General features: G+C 36.6%; 1 protein-coding gene and 1 long non-coding RNA gene across 8 annotated transcripts in view; one reads left to right on the top strand and one right to left on the bottom strand.

Moving 5' to 3' along the window:
• The window catches only part of DNM3 (dynamin 3), a 635,765-nt gene that overhangs the window by 274,199 nt on the left and 334,366 nt on the right, over positions 1 to 27,200 (bottom strand). For all 7 annotated transcript variants that reach the window (XM_061160332.1, XM_061160330.1, XM_061160334.1 and 4 more), the window contains one exon: positions 20,667 to 20,780. In XM_061160332.1, coding sequence (XP_061016315.1) covers positions 20,667 to 20,780 — 114 coding nt within the window. The remainder of the gene's footprint in view (positions 1 to 20,666; positions 20,781 to 27,200) is intronic.
• LOC133069149 (uncharacterized) lies at positions 3,318 to 9,543 on the top strand. The gene is made up of 2 exons (XR_009695788.1): positions 3,318 to 5,941; positions 7,523 to 9,543. It is a non-coding gene; the product is annotated as an uncharacterized LOC133069149 (long non-coding RNA).

Here is a 27,200-nt window from a genome sequence, read left to right as displayed (position 1 = left end):
ATTTACCCCTTTTTTATAAAGTTATTATAAGAAATGGATAGACTGTATATGAAAGAATTTTGTCATCTATAAGGAGGCTATAAAATGACCATTCAGAAGGTGGTAAAAGGGTTCACATTAAACTGTTACCATCAATTTGAAGACGCAGAGAGGGTAGAGGTTGGAGGGAAAGATTATTAACTTTTTCCTTACATACTTTCTATTATTTGAACTTTTATAATGCCCATGTACTAATCTTGCAACCAAATAAACTAAAGCTATGTAAATGCTATCTGAAGTGTGCATACCTAGATGTCGCAGACTATTCTAACTGTAAATACTAATAACACTGTTCCTTTATAAATACATAGAAACAAGACTCAGTCCTGGTTTTAGTTTGAGAATTTCTAAAAATTATAAAAATTTGCTAGGCTTGGGAATGATAACCAACTGAAATAGTGCTTCCTTTCCATGACATTTTCAAAAAGAGCAAATTCTGTAGTCACCCAAAACCATCCATTGATTCAAACTATCACTGGTCAATACCTTTAGAAATAACCGAGTTAAATAACAATAGTTCTCAAAGGCAAGCCTTTATCATGTTTAACTTTGGTTTTTAGAGCCCATCACATTTTAGATATTTAACTTATAACTTTAAGAAAAGTCCTCAGGTCATTTCTAAGTGAATGCCAAGGGCTTTCCATAAAGGCATGGCAGACTTTTTCCAACTGAACTTGGTCACAGATTAGCATTCCTAATGTTAGAAGTAAGTATGAGCTCTTTGAGGGCAGGAATCATATCTTTTCCATCTTAATTCCAGTCCCTGGCATTGTGACTAGCACATGAGTAGGCAAGAATAAATATTTGTTGAACTATTTGGAAGAAAGTTTTCCTCACTCGGAGGCCCAATGAGATGGGCATATATGCTAAGTGGAACATAACCTTTCTAGTTGTTTTTGTAGAAAATCACTTAAAATGCTTCAAAAGCAGTAAAAATAAGTATAAAAGTGAGTTCCTTAAATAAAATGTCATTTAAAAAAAAAAACCCTATTTGAGAAACAGATATCTCTTATATTTGAAAAAGCATAGATGTGTGAACTAAGATGAAATCATGGAGCAGACTAATTGGAATCACCCTTCATCAGCCTTACAAAAATTCCCAAGGCATGTTTCATCAATAAAACTGTTCAATAGAGGGCAGAGGAAAGGCTTTCACTGTTTGTGACAGCAACAAGCCCATACCTGGAGTGCTAGATTCCTGGCTGACTATTATCTCTCTGGCTCATGGCTCCTCTATGATGATTTGTGAGTAAACATATACATACTCAAAAAAGACAGAATTGGTATCCACATGTAATGAAACTATTACTTTGGGCTTCCCATGGTGGCTCAGACGGTTAAGAATCCGCCTGCGATGTGGGAGACTTGGGTTCAATCCCTGGGTTGGGAAGATCCCCTGGAGGAGGGCATGGCAACCCACTCCGGTATTCTTGCCAGGAAAATCCCATAGACAGAGAAAATCCCATCCCTGGCGGGCTACAGTCCATGGGGTTGCAAAGAGTTGGACACAAACTAAGCAACTAAGCATAGCACAGTCACACTTGCATATTTCTAGCATTATGTAATACTGTGAAGTAATGACAGGGGAAAAAGAAGTTGAGGCACACTGGGCTTGCTCAATCACTATGGAATAAGCCCTGAAAACATAAGCGTGGAAGCAGAAGTACAATGATAGGAAGTAATCCCTCCAAATTTCCACTGATGATTTAATCTCTCTATGAATGATGTACCTAATGCTAATATCTTAGTTCCATCCTAAACTGCTGGATAATTCTATTTTAATCTTATTTAATCTCCCTCCCTAGGTGAGCAGGGCTTGTAATAACTTTTGAACCCTTTAACGGTATGTTAATTCAAGAGAAGACATTTAACAACAAGAAAATGCTTTGAGAGAATTCTCACTTGAAGCCTGAAATATTCAATCCAACATATTTTAAAGAGAGAAATTTTTCTGCTTCTAAAAAGTATTGCGGACAGTCAGTAGAAATGAATTCCGTTGGCTGTACTTCTTGAAAGAATTCTAAGTTTCTTAGTTTGGCCACTCAAATTTGGAAGCTATCTAGAAATTTTCTCACATTTTGATCCCTGGAAGGGCTATTAATCAAGTTCTTGTTTGAGGCAACTCAAACTTCAATCAGAATACTATGGACAGGAAGTCAGAGAACTGGACAATCAGAATATTCAACAGAATATATAATTGAAAACATCACCAAGAGAAGAAAAGTAGATGCCAGCGGGCTGATACGTTATAACCTTTGGTCAAGCGGTACTTGGCAAATTTCAACAGATTTAATTAACCACCGATAAAACTAAGCAGTAGAATACCATTAAAACAAAACAAAAATATTAACACAGACCCAGGAATTACCAGTGAAAAAAACAGTGCTGTACCTAATAGCATGGATCTACCAGAGGTAATTTGTTAGGAGATCGGAGTCGTTATTTCATAGTGGAGGCTTGAAATGAAAACTTTTAAGTTTCTTTAGGTCAAGCTATAGCACAGCGTTCGGAGAGCCAGCCAAAATCGCTGAGGAAGGCCACATGTGGAACTAATTACTCATGGAGAGGCCATGACAAAGAACATTTCTCCAGACTTTTCATGGGGGCTTCACTTTCAGGAAGTTGCTATAATTACTGTTCAAGTCTAGATCAGCCTGCAAGCTGCTGACAGATCCAACAGACAGGAGGAGGAGGAGGGAAAGAGAGAGAGAGGGAAAAAAAAAAAAAAAAATGAACTTATCTGCCCTTTCTGACGAGTGAAATACCAGAAAATAAAGTACCACAGGAAAGCTCAAAAAGGTTTCCAAATGAGCCCTGGCTTCCAGTGTTCAACTTACTGTTTACTTTTTTATCTACCCTCTATCTTCAAATTACTTTTCGAGCCTGGATCGGACAGCAAATTTGTACTTCTACACTAACTCACTTTCAGTTGGCCACAGCAGAACTGTACATCTCGACTTTTTTTTTTTTTTTACAGCTTTTCCATACTGGGGCCCACTTCCTGCCCAGTTGAGGAAAAAAATCTGGCCTGAAGATGAAATGACTGCTTAACATTACACTAAAACATCTGGTACCATTTTATGCACAGACCCATGTCTGAGAGCAGGCGATTCCAGCGGTCTCTCCAGCGGCACAGCGCATACCCAAACCTCCCCAGGGTGACATCATCCCATATATGGACTCTCCAGCCCAGCCCTCCCCCTTTTCCTGGTCCTAAATTCATTGCCAGTTCCCCAGTCTGCAGCAAATGTGCCACGTCAAGACTGGAAATCACAGCCCTTGAGTCTCAGTCGGGGCAGCAGAATTCGGGGGGGAAGCCGAAGGCAACCCCTGGTGCAGGAAGGGAGGCTTTTCCCCAACACCGGGAGAGGATTTTTAAGTGCATAGTTGGAAGCTTCTGGAGATCCTGCTCCGTCGCCCCAGTGTTCAGACTACCTGTTCAGGACAATGCCGTTGTACAGTAGTCTGCACATTGGTTAGACTGGGCAAGGGAGAGCAACGCCATGGACAGCTGGGGACAAAAGTGGCTGTTTCCAAGGAGGAAGACATTTGTTTGCTCCTTTTTTGAATCTCATATCCAGTGTTTTTCTTCACAGGTTTTGCACAGTAGGGGCCAGGAAGCCCTCGGGGACACTGCCGAGAAAGGACTGCTCGAGGGAAGACCTGTGGGTAAGGCCTTCTTGACTGCTCACCTGGGCTGTGACCAGGAGAGCCCAGGTGGGGAGCCAACAATTTGCTTTCACATGGGAGAGAAACCGAGGCGGGATTGTGACAGACAGGTCTGCGTTTAGTTTTAAAAGAGCAACGATGTGTGGTACACTGCGATTTACTAGCTGTTGTTCAATTTCTGGAGTTTAAGTATTTTCTTAAATTTAAAGGTTTTCCCACTTCAAAGTGAAATATGAAAAGACGCCAAACACTTAAGAATAATTTAATGAGGCTGGTTTTGAATTGTTGAAATTGATAATCCAGAGACTTAAAAACATATTTGAATGAGAGCTGAAGTATAACATTTAGCATCCCAGGATTGAATCCATTTTGCCCCAAAGTAAACAATACTTGCTATTTTTAAAATGCTATCTGAATAGTGCTTTTCTTAAATTTTATATAATATAAATATCAGGAATAATATTATCTAACAATAAAAGGAGAGGCTGCCAAGAATTTTTGCCTACCAGACAATGCAGATAGGACTGGTCCAGAAAAGAGCACCAACCCAGAACTTATTGAGTCAGCAACCAAATAAATTGGAGAATAAAAACCTCTATATTCAGATATTCCAATATGTATCTCTGTATTACATTTTTTAAAAATCTAAGAATGGTTGATAACTGCTGGTCAGCTGAGCCTTCCTGGCTATATTTTACAATGCTTCTATTTCTCTGAGCATTTAAAATGATAAGGTACTTTGTCTAGAAACCCACTGATAAAAAAGGAATTTGTAAACGAAAGCAAAGTTTTCTTTGGTCAGTTTCCAGCTGTCCTGGGGGTGAAGGAGGGTGGGAGAGGGGGAGGAAGGTGGGAGGGAGGAAAACCCTCAAGCTGAATGAAATCCCAATAGAGAGAATAATGGAGAAAGTCTGGATTGCAATACGTGCAATACGATCCATGTTGAACTTTAGAGATGGGTCCCTTAAAGAACGTTCTGGAAAAAAATGTTACTGCTTTAATCTTCATTTATATCTATCCAAACAATTCCATATAATGAAAATATCTGTTCTTTAGGCTTTTGTGTGAATGTACCCTCTTTTGTCCTTTAAATTCTGTCATGTTATAGTGATTCCTTAACAAATCCTTTTCCAAATCATACATTTTGCAACAATTCAAACATTGTCACAAGTTCTCTGGCAAAACATTTGATTACCAAAGTGTCCCCCTAGTTATATTTTGTTGAAAGAACTTATTTTAAAAGTTACCACTTGATCATTCCAAAGCTGGTAGAAAAGTTTTCTCTTTTATTCATGATTTTTAGCTAAAATACAAAAAGCAAGGATTTATTACAGTGATTTCTTCCATTTAAATGATTCAGTAATGTCATCCTTTTTTTTTGTTTTCTATTGTATCTTGGAGGCTTCCATTATTAATTATTTTCTAACAGAACAAGTAAGATTTTTTAAATCTACTTTTTTTTTTTAACATAGGAAAACAACAACAAAAAAATCTATTAGGTAGCTTTACAGGAGTTTATTTTTTCAAGAAACATATTTTTACTGTTTGATACAGTTACCAAAGAAGATAAAGTACTTTGGCAATATTTAAGAATTTTCAAATATGAGGGTTTTTTGTCTTGTGTTTTTACTCCATAGAATAACTGAATTTCCTAACTTGCTTTCATTTCACGTATGTTTAATTTAAATGTCTTTTTTCATATTAAGTGGCCTTTTTGCTTTAAAGAAACAAATCACCACTGGTTCCTCACCTATTTTTTCCCTCAGGGTGACTTTTAGTCTGGAGACAGAGGGGACCCGGTGGTGTCTTTGGCCTAAGCAGAGCAGAAACATTATTAATTTGAAAAAAGCATAGCCGAGGAACCCCTGCATGTGCTCGGTGGAGTTCGGGTAACCTATTTTTGATGCAAGCTTTTAACAAATGGGAAGGAATAGTATGTATTTTTAAATTGTATGGACTAAATTAAAAATCAAAAGTAAAAGCTCACTGTATAAACCACTGCCAACTAAAGTAAGGATGGTAGCTTATGCGCTGGTATATATACCAACATGTATAAACATATGTATGATAAAATAACCCTATCTATTTCCAGGGCAATTAGGATAATGTTTAACTTTATTTTGATATTACTTTGTAAGGAAATATACAAATATTTTAGGAATCAAGGGATCTATTCCAGAGGAAACTAACCAACAATGAACATCCTCTACTAAAACTACCCCTGGAAATAATGGTAAGTGTTAAGTATTAAAATTAAATATTGTACATCTTCAGAAAGACAAAATTGTTTGCAAGGCCCATCCAAAGTGTACTTCTTAGGAACTTAGTAGTTACTTTGCATTTTAGCACATGGTGACTGATAAGTTAGACTAGTTACTGAGCTAAAAGGAGAACTTTTTCCGCTATCTAAGAAAAGGAAATTCAGAGCCTTAGCTTCAACACCATCATTTCTTAATTGGAAAGAATCAATATGAAACAGTTTATTTACATTTTCAACTCCCACTGTTTTTTTTTTTTTTTTTTTTTTAAGCCATAGATCTTAAAACCAAAAGAAAATTTATTTACAATGGAACAAAATTTCACACGGATTACTTTCTTGCAGTTGTCAATAGGTTTAATGTCCTTCCTGCTTGGCATTTGAGCTTTCTGCCAAGATACTGTGTTTATATTTTTTAAAAACCAAAATATACTATCTACCCACACCTCTCACCCTACAGACCACCCAAGTTTTTCACTTTGTGGGAAAGAGTTCTGGCACAAAACTCCTAATGAAGGAATCGTCTTCCCCAACCCCCCTTTTTTCTGGTTGAAGTCTTAAAACTGTTACAGGACATAAAAAGAAAATACAATTTGGTAATGTAAAAATGTTCACTTACCCACCAGCATCCATCCTTACTAAAGAGAAGTCAAAGCTTTTGATTACTCTACAAAAGATTTGTTTTTTAAAAACAACCCCCTTTCCTCTCTCTACGGAGACTATCCCACCCATCTCAATGTCTAAATAATAACTAAGAGACCATCACTCATAAATACCAGCTTAAAATAACTAGAAGTCAGGCTTTAACCTAAGAAAAGACAGGAAATTCCTGCATAAAGATTGAAACTTTCTTATTTGCTTTCTTCTACTTTTTTAACCTTGGTGTGCTACAAATTATGTAGATAGAAATATCTGTCAATTGTTTTTAGCGCTCTCATTAAGGATTTTTATCAGTTTTAATAAATAGAGGTAATAAAGTAAATTAAGGAAAATAATTAAATCTTAGTTTTGAATTTCCTGACTTTTTGTGACAACCAGTTTCCTGGAGTTGCTTTGGTTTAATTTTGCTGTAAAAGACTTAGAATAGGATTCATTTTTTGCATTTCTTTCTTAAGGTCATAAATAAAAGACCAAAAAATGGCATATGACCATATATAAAATAGAAGGTATAGAATATAAACAGTTCTTTTATATTTTACCTACTATTTTGAGTGATAATGAATTAATATTCACTGGACAGTTTAGAAGACAGAAAAAAGTCTACAGTATGTTTTTAGCCTTCCAACTTTTAAAAAAGCTTAGAGGCAGGTTCAATATAACCAAAAAGTGTGCGTATGCCACATACTTACTAAAATTGTGCTTTTAAAATTTTTTAGAAACATAAATTGTCCAAACGTCTTATAAGTAGAATAAAATCATTTTTTAGCAAGATTTTTTGCCCCTGAAAAACAGTTATGGTTTTTCAGACACAAAGATATTGGGATATCTTGTTTTAATAGAATTGCTTCATATTAAAGGATAATATAAACTCACAAATATTTCTTTCTATTTTTTCAGGTTGCATGCATCATTCCTTTAATTGAGCAGAGTTAACTGGATCAAATTATTTATGGGAGAGAGAGGGAAAGCTATACAGAATTACAGTAATTTTAAAATTCTACCAATATGCTCTTTGTTAGTGAATCACTCCATAAATATTTTCTGTTGCATTGAAGGCAGCAACAGTAACAAAATAGTTCCTTAAGGTATTTGTTTTTGCATACTCTGGCCTTGTAATTATCTAAGTAGCAGCCAAGTTTAGTGATGGTTTTGATTCTGTCAAGAAAAAATAATAAGTCTTCCACTCAGAAGTGATGACCAGAAACAATCTGATATTTATTTTTTGAAATTAAATAAATAGAAAGTTGCACTTACCAACTTTTTGTTAAAACTGTACCATATCTAATCACTGCATAAAAATTCAGATGTATAGAATACTGTCATTTTTTCAGTCTCTAAAATCTAATTTGTTCTCCGTAAACTTTCTCTTCTCTATTTTCACAGAATTTTACAATTAAAGGGAAATAACAAACTATTTGCTTCCTTAAAATTCTTTGGAAAAAATTCCCTAAGTACACACTCCTTGGACAATAAGGTTTTGTTTTATTCTTTAAGAAATTCTGTTTATTGGAATTTTGACTATCTACATATTTTATTTTTTAAAGGGCAAAGGAATTTCTTAAGTATCTCTAAGGATGTGAATTGATTATTTATATTAAAATAACCAGTAGAGTTATTCTCAAGTCACCAGAATTAAATTTCCTAACTGTATGTTTACCACTATTAACTCTTTCTTATATGAATTTTAAGGAGATTTTTTAAAGGGTCTGATTTTCATTTTTGGATATGAAATCGAGTTTCCTTTTCTATGCTTAAGGTACTATTTTGTAACTGCACTGCACTAACATGTCCAAAACACACTGTGAGCATCACTATGAGCAACAACCTTTTAGATTATACCCTCTTGATTCATGGCACAGCCCTGTAGTTAATTAAGAGGAGGAGAACTTAAGCTTACAATTGCTTTTTATTTGGTTTTCACATCCATACTCTAAAACTTTGCATTAAAAAGAATATGAGAAATTTAAATAAATTTCTGTTGCTTAATAAAATATTGATGAAAATGCATTCCCTTGTGAAAATCCCACTGTCAAAGCATCAGATACCAAAGTCCGCTGGTTGAACTGTCAAATACATTAGGCTCATTAATTATTATGAATATGGCTTCCATTTCCATGTAAATGACAAGCTTCTTTTTCATGGGCAAGGTTATGGTACTTATCCATTACAAGAAACATGTATAAACACAGTCTTTATCTTTAACCTCAGTTTTAAAATATGCAGAGTTTTCGTGAAGAGGAAAAACATCTGGTTCAATTACTCTGAACTCTGACTGCATGTGGGCCAGTAGTAATATGAATTGGATTTAAGAATAAACCGTGTGTTTAGTCTTTTTTGTTGTTGTTTTTTCCTGAAAATGTCTGTGTGAGTTTTCTGCTATGTCAATTATCCATGTTAGCACATTTGGAACAAATGTATCAGTGTAACTTTCTGAATAAAGTCAAAAGTCTAACTTGTTTTTAGCTCCATAATGTTTTAATGTTTAATTCTATTGTGTGTTTTTCTCCCTTTCCCCTGACCTTCCAAAATCACCAAATCTGGAAAACAGGCTGATTGTATCTGCCCATGAGCAGAGGAAACCCGAAGGAACCAAGGGCCTGGCTGGACGGAGTTGTCATGTGTCTGCCTGTCTACACTTGCTGTGCAGAACATCCGCTCACCTGTACAGCAGGCACAGACAGGCAGTCACATGACAACCCAGCCTGAGTGACAACCAGCCATTGAGAGAGAGCAGCCCTCACTCCGTAGCACCTACACCAAGAGCTACAGCCAAAATGAGGGACGCGGGGGCCTGGAGTTTTAATCTGTTGGTTTCTTAACTCGTATGTATTCTTCTTCTTCTTCTTCAAATATTGAAACCCACCAAAAGTAAAGTGAGTGGTGCTTATGAAATATAATAAAACCCATTTCTGAAAATATCACTGTGCTTTCTATAGTTCTCTTTTCCTAATTGTTGTCAGTAAATTACTACCCTTGACATTGATTGTACACAGCTTTGCAGCACCCCCAAAATGAATATAACTTCAGCCTGATGCTTGACAAAGAATAAGTAATTCTAATAATTCTACTTCCAAAACTAAGTTTAGTTTTGGAACTAAACCATACATCATGACTTTTCAAGAGAAAGAGGAAGAAAAGAAAAAGAGTGACGAGATAATACTCCAGGGACCATGTATTTTGAGTTAACAAACTCTGCCAGCTAGGGTCTGGGTAAAACACAATGAAAAGAGTATTTACTTCCAACATAATTTTCAAATGTACTAGAGCAATTGCTTCTTTTGATACATAGAAAGCCGAAATTGAAGCTCTGATATTTCCAAGTGTCACGATGTACATAAGTTTATTATTGTCATTGTTTAATTAAGAAGGAACTATATTTCTTAAGGTGGTATTTAAGGGGCCAAAGCACAAGTATTCACTTGGAATACACGCTCCCATTCACTGTAAACTTTCAAACCCTTGAAATGTTCAGGCAATTCAATTATTTTCAAAAAGAACAAAGAAAGGCATTAAAGGCTAGCAGCGTATATTCTGCCATATCTTTTGAGGAAATATCAAAACTTCAGTTTACACCCTGTGAACTGGATTGAAATGATCAGGGTCAGCCTATTTATATGAATATTTCAAACATTCAAGGGTAAAAAGCAGGGAGATGGGTAAACTTAGAAATTTTGTCAACTTTGATTGGATTCACTAAAATGTTTTAACCTCAGTCTAATTTAGAACTAGTTTTCCTCTTTCTTAGAAAGATACTGGTCAAGCTTTAAAAAATGTTGCATAAGATTACCAAATTTTGGGAGTTTTCTTAAATCTAAACATTTCAAATGTATATTTTGGACTACAGCAAACTATTTTTATTCAGATATTTCATTTTTACAATGAAAGATTTAATCATAAGGCTAAAAACCACCAGGTTCAAAACTTCTATTATTATGTGATATTTTACCAACCTGACACCATTGTTTCTTAAAAATAACATCAATAAAAACAGTGACTGGGTAAAACTAATAGGTAAAAATATGATTAAAACTAAATTCTTGCATTTACAATCTGGCCTAAGGAAATATGTAATCTGCTAAAATGTGCAACTGCAAAACACATCGTGCAATGAAGGTTTTTACCTTAAAGAAGAGTCCCCTGATCAGCAAATAAAGTCCTAAACAATAGTTCACAAAATGTAAAATATAAACAAATGCAAAATATAAACAAAATATAAAATGTAAAAATATAGAATCACCCAACTATAAATGCTCTATATAATCTGTAGCAAACATATCTGACAAAAGTCCACATGTGGACACTGCAAGGCAGTGCCATGTAGTGCTTATAGCCCTCTGACTGACACAATAGCTCGGTCAGAACATGAAGGAGATCTTTCCATTCCACCAAACTCCCAAGGGAAAGCTAAGGAGGCCAGACCAGCACATTCATCCGGTAGTAAGCCACTCCAGGATGATGTTTCAAATAATTTTCCCTTAAAACAGGAGGTTAATGTATTGGTATTATATATTTTTTTTATCTTAGCTTGAAAGAATGTCATATATATACATATACATTCATATATACGTATATATTTATAGATATGTAAATCTGTTAAATGAGTTACATTTAATTTTTACTCTTCCAGGAAAGAGTAATAGAAAGGGTAATATTTTTCTTCTAATATAAACTTCTGAGTACAATGAATAATACATATGAGGGAATGGGTTTAAGTCTATAAGTATTTTTAATAAATTTGAGATAGCATTTACTATTATGGTTTGTTGAGTATAATATCATCTATTTTTCAAAATTATAAATCTTTGGATAATGCAAGAACTTGGAAATGTTTATATGAAATAATCCTGCATTAAAAAGCATAACATAAGATAGCTTATGTATATGAAAAAGCACACATATAACTGTGATCATGAAGAATTTAAAGTAACATAAATGTTTTAAATCTTAATATTTATTGAGAATTTTTTTTAAAGTAAAAATACCTAGGCTTTGGCTAACTAAAACAACTGAGCAAGGAGTGTGACTAGCGTTCACAGGGTCAATCCTGACCTCATCAGAGGGAACATACAGATCTAGCAGGAAACAGCCAGAAACTTGAAAGTGTAAGTGCAAATGGAAAGAGCCGAAGATTTCTGTAACTTCTCCGTCTCACAGCTTTTGCCATCCAGGGACATAGTAGCTGCCACTTTGTTTCCTATTACCAAAGTTACATGTGTCAACTGTTACAGCTACATAATAAAACAATACTAAGTAAATATCCCTACAAGGGAATTATATAATCTCCTTATCACGCTATCCAAATACATCAACCCACAAAAATGAGGCCTGTAATTTTTGAAGAGTCCAAAGAATGTCCTTATTTCAATGCAAATTTTGGATTATCTTCAATACTGTAAGGTTGGTACATTTCCACTGGAAATACTTCTGCTGAATTACCCTACTTCCCTAGGAGTATTCCCATTATGATTTTAATCTTCATGTTGGCCTACTTAAATGGAAAAAAATATTGACTATGTACTATCATTATTCATAAATTGGATTTTAACTACCATTTACACTTTTCTTATTGATATCAAGAAAAATAAGACTCTTTTTCCTTGAATCAGAATATTCTATTCTAATGTGGGGGTTTTTTTGGAATATTTTAAATGAAAGCCATCACATTTTTTTTCCAAAACTGATTTTAAGTATTAATGTAAAACTATCTGAATCCAAAATCCTTTTGAAATTATAGTTTCTATTTTATTCCAATGCCTTGCCCTTTTTAAAGGCAATCCCTCCAAAGAACCATGAAAAATATACTTATAATATATGAAAATGACATTGGGAAATTTATTTTCTGCATAAATTATCTTGATTCCAGGAAGTTATATGATCAGAAGAAAAAAAAAAAAAGCCCATTAACCTTCAATGATGAAAATTAAGAAAAATTTAAGACAGTCTGTCTCTAGTGGTAATTTTACCCTGTAATTCAATAATTTGGTTTAGGCACTTGAGATACTAAGATATGATGAATAACTATACTGTGCTTTATTTATTTGCTCAACCACATCTTCACTCAACCAATAGTCACTTAGCATCACCTATCAGTACTGTCTACTGGTGGTAGAACATGGTACAAGATAGTGGCTCCTTGTGTCAGGAGGCTTACAGTTTAGCAGGAACTTAAGCAATCAACCAATACTTGGCACACATAATGAGTTTTTGTCATTTTACCATCTGAAAAAAAATCCCTCAAATTTATCCATTTCTATCAGTTTCTCTCAAACTACCTAGCCCACGCTGCCATTACCTCTTACTATATCACAACAATAGCTTTGTAACAACTCTCCAATCTAGCTTTGTCCCCCTCCAATCCACTCTCTACAAACAATCAAAAAGATCTATAAAAATTTCAAATCCTATTATGTGACTCTCCAGCTTAAAAACTTCAAAGTTGTCTCATGATTCTTAGGATCAAAATTTATATAATCCTTTTCTCTGTTCCAGTCACAGTGGCCTAAATTCAATTTCTTATACTCATCAGGCTCAATCTTGCCTTAGGCATTAATACAAACTTTCTCTGACCACTCAGTTTAACGTCACCGCCCTCCAAGCTGTGAGTCCCATCCCAGATACTTCTTAAGTCAAATACATCATTGTATTTATTTTATTCATAGTTTGTAATCTGAATCTCATAGGTGTTCTTGATTATGTTTTCTTTATCAAGAAGTATCCTTCATAAGGGGCTTCCCAGGTGGTGCTAGTGGTAAAGACCCTGTCTGCCAATGCAAGAGTCACAAGAGATGCAGGTTTGATCTCTGGGTTGGGAAGATTCCCTGGAGAAGAGCATGGCAATCCACTACAGTATTCTTGCCTGGGACAGAGGACCTGGCAGGCCACGGTCCATAGGGTCGCAAAGAGTCAGAAACAATTTAAGCGATTCAGTACATGCACACACATCCTTTATAAGAGTGGGAAACTTGTTAACCACTTTATCCTTAGTGACCAGGATAGTGTCTGGTACACAACTGGTGCTCAGAATATATTTGTTGGGAAATAGGTGATTAGGAACATAGCACTGACACTTAGTAGCTGGCTAAATTATTCATTCTCTTTGAGTCTCAATCTTCATTTTTAAAATGGAGAATGTACATGAAATATTAACTAGGCTCAGTGCCTGGTAAACTACAAATGATAAATGTTAACCATTATCATGATGATCATCATCCAGACCACCATTCAGATTGAAACCTGGGTTTCATGAGTTTAAGCAGGTAGAATGAATAGCAGAGATGTTTTTTACAACTACAATTACTTTAGAACTAAGGAGCAACTTGTTAACTGGAAGTCCATTTGGCTTGGTTGAGTATTTTGACTAATCTGGATATATAAAACTGAGACTGAAGCGAGGGCTGGACTACATGCTAAAGAGAGCTGAATGGATGCACATAAAAGAATGAGGAAACACGGAAACACCTTGAGTTTGGGGCAATCCGAACTGACAGCATTGAGTAGAGTGATGGGAAGGGGAAAAGAAAGAGGCCAGTGCACACTCCTTGGGCTGGGCCAGCACAAGGCTGGAGTTGCTAAGTAGGGTGTCATCAACTGGTTAAAAACTGCTGCACAGAGGGTTGTCTAATGTTATACTTAAGGTAGTTTGAATTTCTGTATTGCTTCTTCTAATCCTTAGTAAATATAAGTACTACAAATATCTTTATGTTACTATTTTGATAGAAATCAAAAGAACTGAGTAGGATTCATCCAAGACCCCAAGGGATGTATGAGACATGCAAGCCCACAAATCCAGCTCTGTCCTCACCCCCATGTCCAGCTCCTCCTTGACTTGGGGTATACCCAATGACAGAATACCCTGGAGAGAATGAACCCAAGAAGAGGCCTACATAGCCCCTAGATATGTGTGCAGGGCCACTTTTCTAATAATGCTAAAGGATAATATGGGCTTCCCTGGTAGCTCAGCTGGTAAAGAATCCGCCTGCAATGCAGGAGATCGCAGCTTGATTCCTAGGGTGGGCAGACCCAGTGAAGAAGGGACAGGCTACCCACTCCAGCAGTCCTGGGCTTCTCTGGTGGCTCAGACAGTAAAGAATCCACCTGCAATGCAAGAGACCTGGGTTCGGACACCCTGGGTTGGGACGATTTCCTGGAAGAGGGCATGGCAACCCACTCCAGTATTCTCACCTATAGAATCCCCATGGACAGAGGAGCCTGAAGGGCTGTAGTCCATGGGGTCACAAAGAGTCAGACGCGACTGAGCACCTAAGCACAGCACAGCACAAAAAATATATAGTCAAGCATCCAATAGGTAGATTAATTATGTTTTCCATAAGCACGTTGTATTATATAGATTCTCTGAAGATTACAAGTGGAAATAACATTGCCTGGGACACAGGTTGGAAACCTTTCTATCAAGATCATCTGTCAGTAACATTACAAATATCATTACTGTAACACACAATAATGGTTCAAAACATGCGGTCCACAGATGTTTGAAGGTGTTCATGAATCCATCTAAAACTTAAGGATAGGGTAGATAGTTACTTTAAGGATAGGGAGAAAACAGGGAAAATGTTGGGGACCTACTATTACCATCATACAAACTCGAGCTTAAAATTATTACGTGGAGTTATCACACTATTGCCTCTGCCATCTTGGATAGGAAATCACATAGTTTGATATCACCATCTCTAACTCACAGGCTGAAGGAGAGGCAGCATGGAAAAGTCCCACTGAAGAGATAGAATCTGAATTTCCTCTTACTCTCTGAACCATACCATTCTCTGCTGAAAAATTCCAGATCCCATACATCTTATCTCACAATAAGGAAATGACAACAAATTGGAAATTAGAAGGCATGTGAGTCAAAGAATGACATTATTGTTCAGTTCAGTCGCTCAGTCATGTCTGACTCTTTGTGACCCCATGAACCGCAGCACACCAGGCCTCCCTGTCCATCACCAACTCCCAGAGTCTACCCAAACTCATGTCCATTGAGTCGGTGATGCCATTCAACCATCTCATCCTCTGTCGTCCCTTTCTCCTCCTGCGCTCAATCTTTCCCAGCATCAGGATCTTTTCAAACGAGTCAGCTCTTCACATCTACATTATTGTAGGAGGGTGTAATATTACTTGCAATGATAAGAATAAATATATAAATGTGATACCTAAAAGTTTATAAAGGCACTTGTTAACATATGATTTCTTAGAGTTGTACAAATTCCTTTTGAGGTGATTTGGTCAATAATAGTCCCCATTTGATAAGCTAAAACAGAGGCTCAGAGAAGTTTGACTTGTTCCAACACTGGCAGTTAATCATAGAAAATTCACATTCTCTAGCATCTTACCCTTTTCACTGCACCATTGTCTATAGGGTCTTTCGTTCAATTAATGTCACCCTGTAAAGAGTGTGAACCACCATTCTTTAATCACAAGTACACTTCATAAGCCATTTACATTTACTACAAACCTGTCATAAGTTAAATAAAACCATATCCATTTATATGACATAATATTCTATTTATTCCACAGCCAACTAGATCATAATGAAAACATATCAGTCTAATTACATAAGAAAGCAGAAATAAGAAAGAACATAGAAACAAACCATAATTCTCTATGCTAATTTGAATGTAAGTTATTAAATAAATGACAAACATGTAACTTAATAATATTTACAGGGTCACATTTGCTTTATTGAGACAGAAAAACTTCCATGGAACAGGATTTCCAAAAGGTGTAGCTACTGATGTGAGAGATATCAGAGGAACAAAATACAAACACTCAACTTAGCAACAAACTGACTCCAAAAGTTGAGTAAGAACTCGTGCTTATTATCACAAAGGAAAATTTTAAATTTGGGGTTTTCAAAGTTGCCCGCAGAAACATGTTTAATCCATATCCAGAAGCATAGTTAAGCTATGACAGCAAGGCTGGTATGAAATCTAAGCATCATTTAAAACTGCTACTAAAGGATGGGTGTTGAGGGAACAAATTCAAGAGGCCAGAGACTGATCACTACCTCAAAGCCCCACCCTCCTCACATTTCTCCTGACCTTCTTTCCCCATACCCTCTCTTCCATCCTCATCTCCCAGCAGATGCTAATAACTATTAACTGAATAACGCTGAAGAGCAAGGAACAGTGCTGACGCCTCCCTTCTGTCCCACCAGCAGGCTCAAAGGTGGCCTGTGGTGGTCGGAAGTCCTGGTAAGAGAAACTGAGCAGAATAGAGAACCAGGGTGGTGGTAGCCAAGAGGCAGTAAGATGGGAATGAATGAGAATGGCTCCAGGAGAATAAGGCTCTGTCCCACTGACACAAAAACATTGAAGATAGGGGTCACGAGTCAGGCACTAATATCTGGAAATTTTCCTACCTCTTTTTTTGAGCAGTTTTTTTTAATGAGGAACAGTATCTAATGACTACAGTGTAGCTGTATGTGGCCCATCAAGTTGCGGACCCTGAACTTGGGCTCTCCCCTCCATCCAGCACAAGCCACCATCTTCTCTTGCTTCAACCACTGATACAGTCTTCTAGCTAGTCTCCCTTCTTTTCTTCTTGCCGACCCCACTCCATCCACATACACATTACATCCCACACATCATGCTAAACCCAGCAGTCAGAGTGATCTTTCTAAAACAGAAATCCAATCAGGCCACATCCTGTTGACACAGGCAGATGGTTTTCAATTATCCTCGGGATAAAATCCAAATCACTGGTGGGGCCTGATGCGATACCTCTGATTTTATTTCCTATTTCTCTGTCTTACCCCTCCTCCATTTTGCCCACTCCCACCCTGGAGGATTCTTCAATACAATCTTCGACACAGTTCATCATTCCAGTCTTTGCTGCAGTGTTTCTTTTTTCCAAACACTCAATCTAAAGGTTCCTCCTCCTATCAGTTTCTAGCTCATTGACTTATTTTCTTCAGAGCACTTAATATCTGATTTTGTATTATTAGTCTAGTAGTTAGCTCCATAGGGCACCAAACTTGCCTGTCATTTTCTCTTTTATCAATTACTCTAAACTAGGAAAACAACCCTTTTCTTAACTTTCTTCACCTCAATCAACCCAATTTGTTTCAAGGATCATTGTTACCCATCCCTGCCTCTCAAGACACACACACACACAACCACCTTTCACATATATACCTTTAATAAAAATGTTCTCTGGCACCCAGTTACTATTATAACTGCACACGTGTATTTTCTGTTTATTGTAATCAAGTGCTCATGACAGAACTTCAGCAGCAGAGATTTTGTAAAAAGCTTTTCTGAGTTTATAGCAGAGAGGAGGGGCTGACGGGTGACCATGAGCTCACCAAGCCCTCAAATCCTCCTCCTTCCCTGCAAAGAGCATCATGTGCCTTTCAACTGGCTTCTTTCAGTACCCACACAGCCAAACAATGAAAACAACAAAACCCCTAAAGCCATACTCCAACGGTAGTAGCAAATCTGAGTCTTCAGAGCCCCTGATACTAGCACTCAGGGAAAGGTCAATGCCAGGATGCCTGGAACGCATCTTAATAAATCCTCAGTGGAACGAGGTTGACTAGGAAAACTCCAACACCTTGAAGGTTCTTGCCTACATTTGTGGTTGAAGGCATAAACTCTGGAGCCAGATACCTTATATTCAAATTTCTGCTTTGTCATCAAGCAGTTGTGAGACGTTGGCAAGTGAGTTATTCTCACCAACACCAAGTGTTTTCCATAAGAAGAACTGAACCCCAAAAAATGACTTTTTCAAAAGATTATGCTTTTTCCTTCATTTACTTACCTGAAAAATGAAGATAATTATAGTACTTATCCTTAGGATTATAATGTGGATTAAATGAGTCATTAGTGAAAGTTGCTCAGTCATGTCTGACTCTTTGAGACCCCATAGACTATACAGTCTATGGAATTCTCCAGGTCAGAATATGGGAGTGGGTAGCCTTTCCCTTCTTCAGGGGATCTCCCCAATCCAGGGATAGAACCCAGGTCTCCTGCATTGCAGGCAGATTCTTTACCAGCTAAGCCACAAGGGAAGCCCAAGAATACTGGAGTGGGTAGCCTATCCCTTCTCCAGTGGATCTTCCTGACCCAGGAATTGGACTGCGGTCTTCTGCATTGCAGGCAGATTCTTTACCAACTGAGCTATGAGGAAAACAAATGAGTCATTAATCAGTATAAAACTAGGAATTTCCTGGTGGTCCAGTGGTTAAGAATTCACTTTCCAATGTAGGGAATGTGGGTTTGATCCCTAGTTGGGGAATTAAGATTCCACATGCTGTGGGCCAACTAAGCCCATTAAGCTACAACTAAAACCCGACACAGCCAAAAGTAAATAAGTATATAAAGAAAAAAATAAAAATAAAACTAGTTATAATTATTATGCTTCTTCAGCAAGGTCTTTTGCTTTCCCTGGAATAACTGAGAGAGACTCAGAGGCCAATCTGTATTTAAATGTACATAAATAATCACCTAAATCCTTGTAAGCAAAATGTGTCTAAGAGAAGATTTAGTAGGGCAACTGAACACAAAAGAAGATTTTCTATTTCCTGATGTTTATATCTAGGAAGGCATCTCAGAGCTCTGGGAAGCTATAGTCCTTAAACATTGGAGCTTCCACAGAATTAAGAGGGTTATCTAAGCAGCCAGCCCAGGAAAGAAACCAGTGCTAAACCTCAGACTCGTGACCAATGTCACATTTGACTGAAGTTAGTAAAATATATGACATAAACATTTGAAATCAAGCTTTTGAGTAGAAATTTCCTTTGGATCTTTCTATAGGATTTGATTTCCTTTTAATTTGGACTTCCCTGGTAGCTCAGACGGTAAAGCGTCTGCCTACAATGCGGGAGACCCAGGTTCAGTCCCTGGGTTGGGAAGATCTCCTGGAGAGGGAAATGGCAACCCACTCCAGCACTCTTGCCTGGAAAATCCCATGGACAGAGAAGCCTAGTAGGCTACAGTCCATGGGGTTGCAAAGAGTCGGACACGACTGAGCGACTTCACTTTCACTGCAGAAAATGTAGTGGCCCTCGGTGGGTCATCTGATACTTATTCCACACACTATTGTGCACAAAGCACTTAGAACTAGGCAGGACACAAAGCTTTCCCCCAATAATTTGAGAAAGTACCTTGTAGTGTTTTCAAAAGCTATCAAGCCAAGAATGGAAGGACTTTTAACTCTGAAATGCTTGCCATTTACAGTCAAACACAACTGACACAATCTCACCTGTTAAATAGTTTTGCCATCACAGAGTATTCTTAACCAATGTTTGCATGCTGTGTTAAAAGCACCAAAAACTTCTCACCTCAGACCAGAACTATTAAAATTTCCAAAACACTGCTGAATTTCCATCCATGCCCTCCCAAGTTTACCAGTATCATTTTATAGCACTTTAATGGCTCTGTAAGACTGATTTTCGTCTGTGTGTGCTTTTCTAACTATCAGATTTAAACGAGTAATAAGTCACAGGACCAAAATTATTAACATTTAACGTGAACCAGAACACCATAATTATCATAATTCATGCTTTTACATAGATATCAAATTCTCAAAGAAAAAATTTGTATAAACAATTATCTGGGACTCACTTGAAGACTAGTGATTTGGACATTTTCAAAAGCCTGTCATTTGAGACAGATGTCACAGCAACAATTCCAAAATGCTTTATTAACTCTGCATCACTGCTATTAACTTTGTTTCTATGATGATCTATTACCTTGAGTATTTTCAAAACATTATTTAATGAAAATAGCTTTCACTATATCAGTAACTTGGCCATTCTTACAAAGAAGGAAGTTTTCAACTACAGGTCCCTAACTCCATTCCTTTAGGTAAACAAGCAGGTGAGTACATCAAAGAAATAAAAGATATTTGAGGGAACTACCGTAAAATTTAAAATCTATGAGGAAAAAACAGTGTTTCTTCAAACAAACATCCCAAGTCAACTACTAAATGAAAACCACCAGTCTCAATACTGTATATGACAATAAAATCAATTCATCTGAAACAGAAGCATTTTAATTTAAAAATTTCTGTCATTTTTGTGACTTACCTCATCATCTTTGTACCAGGACAAACTCTCAGCAGTAAGGACAAACCAGTATCCCTTAGAGCCTCCTTTCATGATGCCAATGTTGCTGATGGTTAGCCATCCCTTGCGAATCACCTTCAAAAGAGCACAGATCAGCAGAGATGTTTAGTTTAATATGAGCCTATGGGGAACACAAGTCTTGTCCTAAGTTAAAAATAAGATACAAGTTACAGTAAGAACAGCATTGTTTCCTCAAGGCTCAACTTCTCTGAAACTATTCAAAATAATATATCTTCCAAAAGCCCAGATAACTAGAGGGAAGTCTCTCCCATCAAATGAACAAAATCAAATCAAAACTGTGGATTCATAGGGATAGTGGAAGCACAGAGACTGAAACAGGAATAAAATATAGCAAATTAAATGCTTGTGCCTGGTCTATTTATGGCACTGCTGCTACAATTAAAATATGTTTAGTTGATTGGATGAACAACAACAGATTCTCCATGCCCACTGTCTCTTATCCCCATCCAGCCCACTGGTCCATTTGTTTGCCTGGTTTGCATCTCAGAATTTCCACCAGAGACTGGCCACCAAACGGTGAAAAGAAAACACTCAAGCCAACCAGTTAGTTCCTTGTTAACAGCTGTGAATAGGCTGAATGGGAGACAAAGTTGAAACAATATGCTAAAATTAAAAGTTTGAAGTTTTTAATGGTGCAGACTTATCCATCTACTTCTGGTTGTTTTTGCTAAGCTAAAGAATACCCAGAATCATCATAAAAACCTTTAAACAGTGTTTAACTTTTCAAACATTAACAACTTGGATAGAAATTATCTACAAATGGCATTTAACTGAAGATCTATTTTTTCCTCATGGTTGTTGAAAAGTTAAATTCTGTTTTCCACATGGCATAGTTTACCATTTCCTCTATGCTAGATAATTTTTGTTGTCACAGAAAGGAAATACTACATGGAACTGTAATATCATTCTAAATATAAAAAATCACCCTATACCTACATGTTCATTATGCTAGACATCCTGAAATATTTTTTAAAATTACTTACTGAAAGACTAATGAGTGTCACTTCCTAAAGGTAAATGGAAATACCCTAATAATCAGATTTTATTTTTATATTTACATTTTAAGTTTTCTAGTTGAAGAAGGAAAGCCAATTCTAGAGAAAATGGTGAAATAAGTCAAGGTCATTATTGGTCTTCCAAGACTCATTCCATACCCCAGTCTCAGTTTCCCTTGGTTCCCTGTTTCAATACCTACCAGCATCAGCTATTTTTCCCTTTTTGAACTCTACAGACCCCCAAACAGAACCCCACTCAGGCCCACACTGAGGCAGTGTGACTGTTTAAAATTACTCCTTCTTATCCTCTGCTTCAGGAAGAAGGAAACAATACTTCTCCAAGTATGGTTTATACCATACTTAATAAAATTAAATGGTTACAGTAAATAACCATTGGGATGCTTTCTACAAACACAGATTCTTGGGACAACTAGAAATCCACATGAAATCAGAATAGATACATATGAAACCCAGGAAGCTACAGATTAATACTTTGCAAAGTGAGTCTTTTTCATACTAAAGTTTGAAAATCACTGCATGTATACATACAATCAAAATTTCATTTTCCTTACAGCAAATAATCTCATTTAATTTTTAGTAAGAAGGAACTGGTTATTTCCCAGTAAGACTGTTACCCACACCACCACAGCTTACAAACAGCATACTCAACATAGCCCACTCAATGAAAGTATATTCACTATTTCATTTTATCAGGCATCTTGGATAAAGAAGTCTTCCAGATACTCTATGAACTGCAATAAGAAAATCACCATTTCACCTGTTGATAAAACAGGCTGGCTTCATTAAGAAGAACCATGAATTCAGTTCAGCAAACATTTGCTAAGAACCTATCATATGTCAATATGAGAAAGGTGATGATGCTATACCCTGCCCTCAAGAATTTTATAGTTTTATAGGGAATGAAGATCCATAAAGAGATAATTTCAACATAGTGTAATAAGAGATGTATGCTAAGGAAGAGAAGGAGTACTGGATACAACTTAAAAAATGTTAATAGTTTATAGGCTTTCCTTGGAAACATGGTAGCTCAAAAGAGCCTAACAGAATTCAAATTAGACCAGGAAGTAGTCCTGTCTTTATGTGTTCTCCATAAAGAAGGACAAAAAAAGAACACAATAGGAAAGAGCCACTTAATGCCGAAAATATGAGTTGGTATGAAGAAATTGAGGCTGGAGAGGTAAGTTGGGTAAAATCAGAGTCAAATCCAGTTCAACAGACCCCAAATTCTAGATAAAATTGGCAAAATAAAAATAAATTTCAAGTATACATGTAAATTTATTAAGTATATATGACCATTGTACTACTAAACTGTGTACATCCACAGAAACACAAAAAGAAATTTGAAAGTATGATATGAAGATGAAATAAATATTTTATTTTTTTATTTTGTGGGAGAAACCTATTTGTCACATTTATAACTTTGTTATTGACTTCTCTGTGTCACAGAGTGACAGTACTGGCATCAACATATTTATATATATATATATACACACACACACATATATTTTAAATACTAATAAATCTTAACTGTTTTTTGTTTTCTAGATAAAAATGTATATTTAGATGTTCTATTATATCCTCCTGCATTCCAGCGAATTTTCCATGCTCCCTGAGACAAACTAGGTTATGTAAGCTGCTGAAATAACCCAGGTGAGAAATGACCAAGGTGTGAAGTAACGTCATGATGAAGAAAGCATAAAAATAAATAAACCTACTGGACAAACACCTAGGAGACAAAATCAGTAGGACTTATGGCTCGATGAAAGGAGGATTAGTGAAAGGAAAGACTCTAGAACTGCATTGTACAGTAGCCACTAACCACATATGGTTATTGAGCCATAATGGCTAGTTTAATCTCAGATGTGTGACAAGTGTAAAATGCACAGTGGATTTTGAAAACTTAATACAAAAGATATGTAAAATATTTCACTAAATGTTTTAAAATGTATCACATGTGAAAATGATAATATTTAAGATATACTGTGTTAAATAAAATGAGGCAGGTGAAATGAATATTAAGAATAGATTTTATTTAACACAGTATATCTTAAATATCTCTTATTAATGTGGCTTCTATTATATTTTTACTGGACACTGTGCTATTCTAGAATGATTCTGAAACTCATGGGCCTACCAAATCAGGAGTAGAGGAAGAGAACCAAGTTTTAGAAGTGAGGGAGTTGACAGTGAATTCAGTCAAGGCCATGCTGAATATGAGGTATCTGTAGGAGACACATGGGCTTCCCAGGTGGTGCTAGTGATAAAGAACCTGCCTGCCAATGCAGGAGACAAGGGTTTGATTCCTGGGCTGGGAAGCTTCCCTGGAGGAAAGCATTGCAACCTACTCCAGTATTCTTGCCTGGAGGATCCCATGGACAGAGGAACCTGGCAGGCTACAGTACATGGAGTCACAAAGAGTTTGACAAGACTGAAGCAACTTAGCATGCATGCATATGGGAAATACAAATAGATGTGACCTGACCTCTGATGCAAAATGGAAATGTTAGGACTGGACATTTAGACTTGTGAGTCATCAGTATATATACATAAGTGACAAGCGTTGATAAAACTGTGTGAAATAGTAGTGGCTCACAGTGGAATCCTGGGGAAAATATAAGGTTGGTGCAAAAGTAATTTCAATTTTGCATTGTTGAACTTTGTCATTTGATATTGGAATACATTCTTGAATAAATGTGGTTAAGTTATACATCATTTTAATGAATATTTATTGCTTTATGTTTTTTGCTAATGAATTACTACTTGCTGTTTATTTTATATGTATTTTACACCTAAGAAATGATGTTAGACAAAAAGAAAATTCAAACAATTTTTTTATTCAAGTTCAAAATGGGTCTTAAAGCAGTGGAGACAACTCGCAATGTCAACAACACATTTGATCCAGGAACTGCTAATGGAATGTAGAGTGCAGTAATGGTTCAAGAAGTTTTGCACAAGAGACCAGAGTCTTGAAGATGAGGAACATAGTGGCCAGCCATCGGAAGTTGACAACGGCCAGCCGAGAGGGTCATCGAAAGCTGATCCTCTCACAACTACAGGAGAAGTTGCCCAAGAACTCAACGCTGACCTGTCTATGGTCATTTTGCATTTGAAGCAAATTGGAAAGGTGAAAAAAGACTGACTGCCTCATGAGCTGACTGCAAATCAAAAAAACCAGTGTTTTGAAGTGTTGTCTTTTCTTATTCTATGCAACAACAATAAACCACATCTTGATCAGATTGGGATATGTGATGCAAAATGGATTTCATATGACAACCAGTGATGACCAGCTCAGTGAATGGACCAAGAAGAAGCTCCAAAGCTCTTTCCAAAACCAAACTTGCACCAAAAAATGGTCATGGTCACTCTTTGGTGGTTTCCTGCCTGTCTGATCCTCTACAGCTTTCTGAATCCCTGCAAAACCAGTCCATCTGAGAAGTATACTCAGCAAATTGATGAGATGCACCAAAAATTGCCATGCCCCCAGCCAGTATTGGTCAACAGAAAGGGCCCAATTCTCCACAGCAATGCCCAATAACGTGTTGCACAACCAATGCTTCAAAAGTTGAACAAACTGGGCTACAGAGTTTTGCCTCATCCATCATATTCACCTGAACTGTCTCCAACTGACCACTACTTCTTCAAGCATCTCAACAACTTTTTGCAGGCAAAATGTTTTTACAACCAGAAGGACGTGGAAAATGCTTTCCAAGAGTTCATCAAATCCCGAAGCATGGATTTTTATGCTACAGGAATAAACAAACTTATTTCTCATGGGCAAAAATGTGTTCATTGCAACGGTTACTATTTTGATTAATAAAGATGTGTGTGAGCCTAGTTATAAAGATCTAGAATTCAGAGTTCAAAACCACTAACGAAGCCATAGGCAAGGTGAATTTCAAGGAATGTGTGGCTAGGAGTGTCAGATTCAGCACAGAAAGGGACATGTAAAGTGCAATGCAGACATCATAGTGTCTTAGTTATGCCAGTTGCAGTGAGGTGGTGGGATGAGTCAGAGTTCACTGGGTTGAAAAGTGAGTGGGAAGTGAAAAATGGAGACAACGGCTACAGAGAGCTCTTTTCTAGAGAAGGAGGAAAGCAAGTTAAAACCAGAATAGACATAGGATCAAAGAAGGTGCTTTTGTTGTTTTTGTGGTTGCTATTGTTTTTTGATTTGCAGATGTTTTTTTCTTTTTTGATATGAGCAAAAATTGAATACATTTATTGCTTGAGGAGAAATAATAGGACAGGGTAAGAGATATAGAAAAAATGATGTAATGACAAAGAAGATGGGAGTGGATGAGATGAAGAGTACAGGGAGAGGGCTGTCTTTGAACAGGAATGAAGCTGCCTGATCTTGTGAGCCTGGGAGGCTGAAAGATTTCGTGAGGGTAGATGTAGGTTCTCTGAGTGGAAAAGCATAGAAGCTTGAGAAAGGTTATAGTTGAGCTTTCCATTTCTCTTGATAAGAGAACAGACTGAATTATCTGCAGGAAAGTAAGGATGAGAAGTTGGAAAGAAGGTTTGAGCATAGTGTTAAGCATTAGGACAATTAGTAATTGAATGAGAGACAGCATAATTGGAATCAGTTTAAAAAAAGAAAAGAAAAAAGGTTGACAAAACACAACACTGAAAACCCCTAGAAGATAACATAGGAGAAAATCTAGATGACCCTGGATAAGATGATGCCTTTTAAGACACAACACCAAAAACACAATCTGTGAAAGAAATAAGTTGGTAATCTGAACTTCATTAAAGTTAAAAATGTCTACTCTGTAAAAGACAGGATCAAGAGCGTTAGAAGACAAGCCACAAATAGGGGGAAATGCTTGCAAAAAACATATCTGATAAAGGACTGTTATCCAAAATATACAAACAAATCTTAAAACTTGATAATAAGAAAACAAAAGACCCCAAAAAAAATAGGCCAAAGACACTAACGTACCTCAACAAAGATATGCAGATGGCAAATAGGCATATGAAAACATGCTCACTATCACATATCATTATTTCTGTCCTTTATTGTGCCCATCTTTGCATGTTATGTTCCCTGGTATTTCTAATTTTCTGGAAGAGATCTCTAGTCTTTTCCATTCTATTATTTTCTTCTACTTATTTGCATTGTTCACTTAAGAAGGCTTTCTTATCTCTCCTTGCTATTCTTTGGAACTCTGCACTCAGACAGATATATCTTTCCTTTTCTCCTTTGATTTTAGCTTCTCTTTTTCCAGCTATTTGTAAGGCTTTCTCGCACAACCATTTTGCCTTCTTGCATTTCTTTTTCTTGGGGATAGTTATGATTACTACCTCTTGTACAATGTCATGAACCTCCATCCATAGTTCTTCAGGCACTATGTCTATCAGATCTAATCCTTTCTATTATCACTTCCACTGTAAAATCATAAGGGATTTGATTTAGGTCATATCTAAATGGCTAAGTAGTTTTCCCTACTTTCTTTAA

The sequence above is a fragment of the Dama dama genome, chromosome 14 (assembly GCF_033118175.1).
Source record: "Dama dama isolate Ldn47 chromosome 14, ASM3311817v1, whole genome shotgun sequence".
In the NCBI taxonomy this organism is placed as follows: Eukaryota; Metazoa; Chordata; class Mammalia; order Artiodactyla; family Cervidae; genus Dama; species Dama dama.
This window is presented reverse-complemented; position numbering and strand designations above follow the sequence as displayed.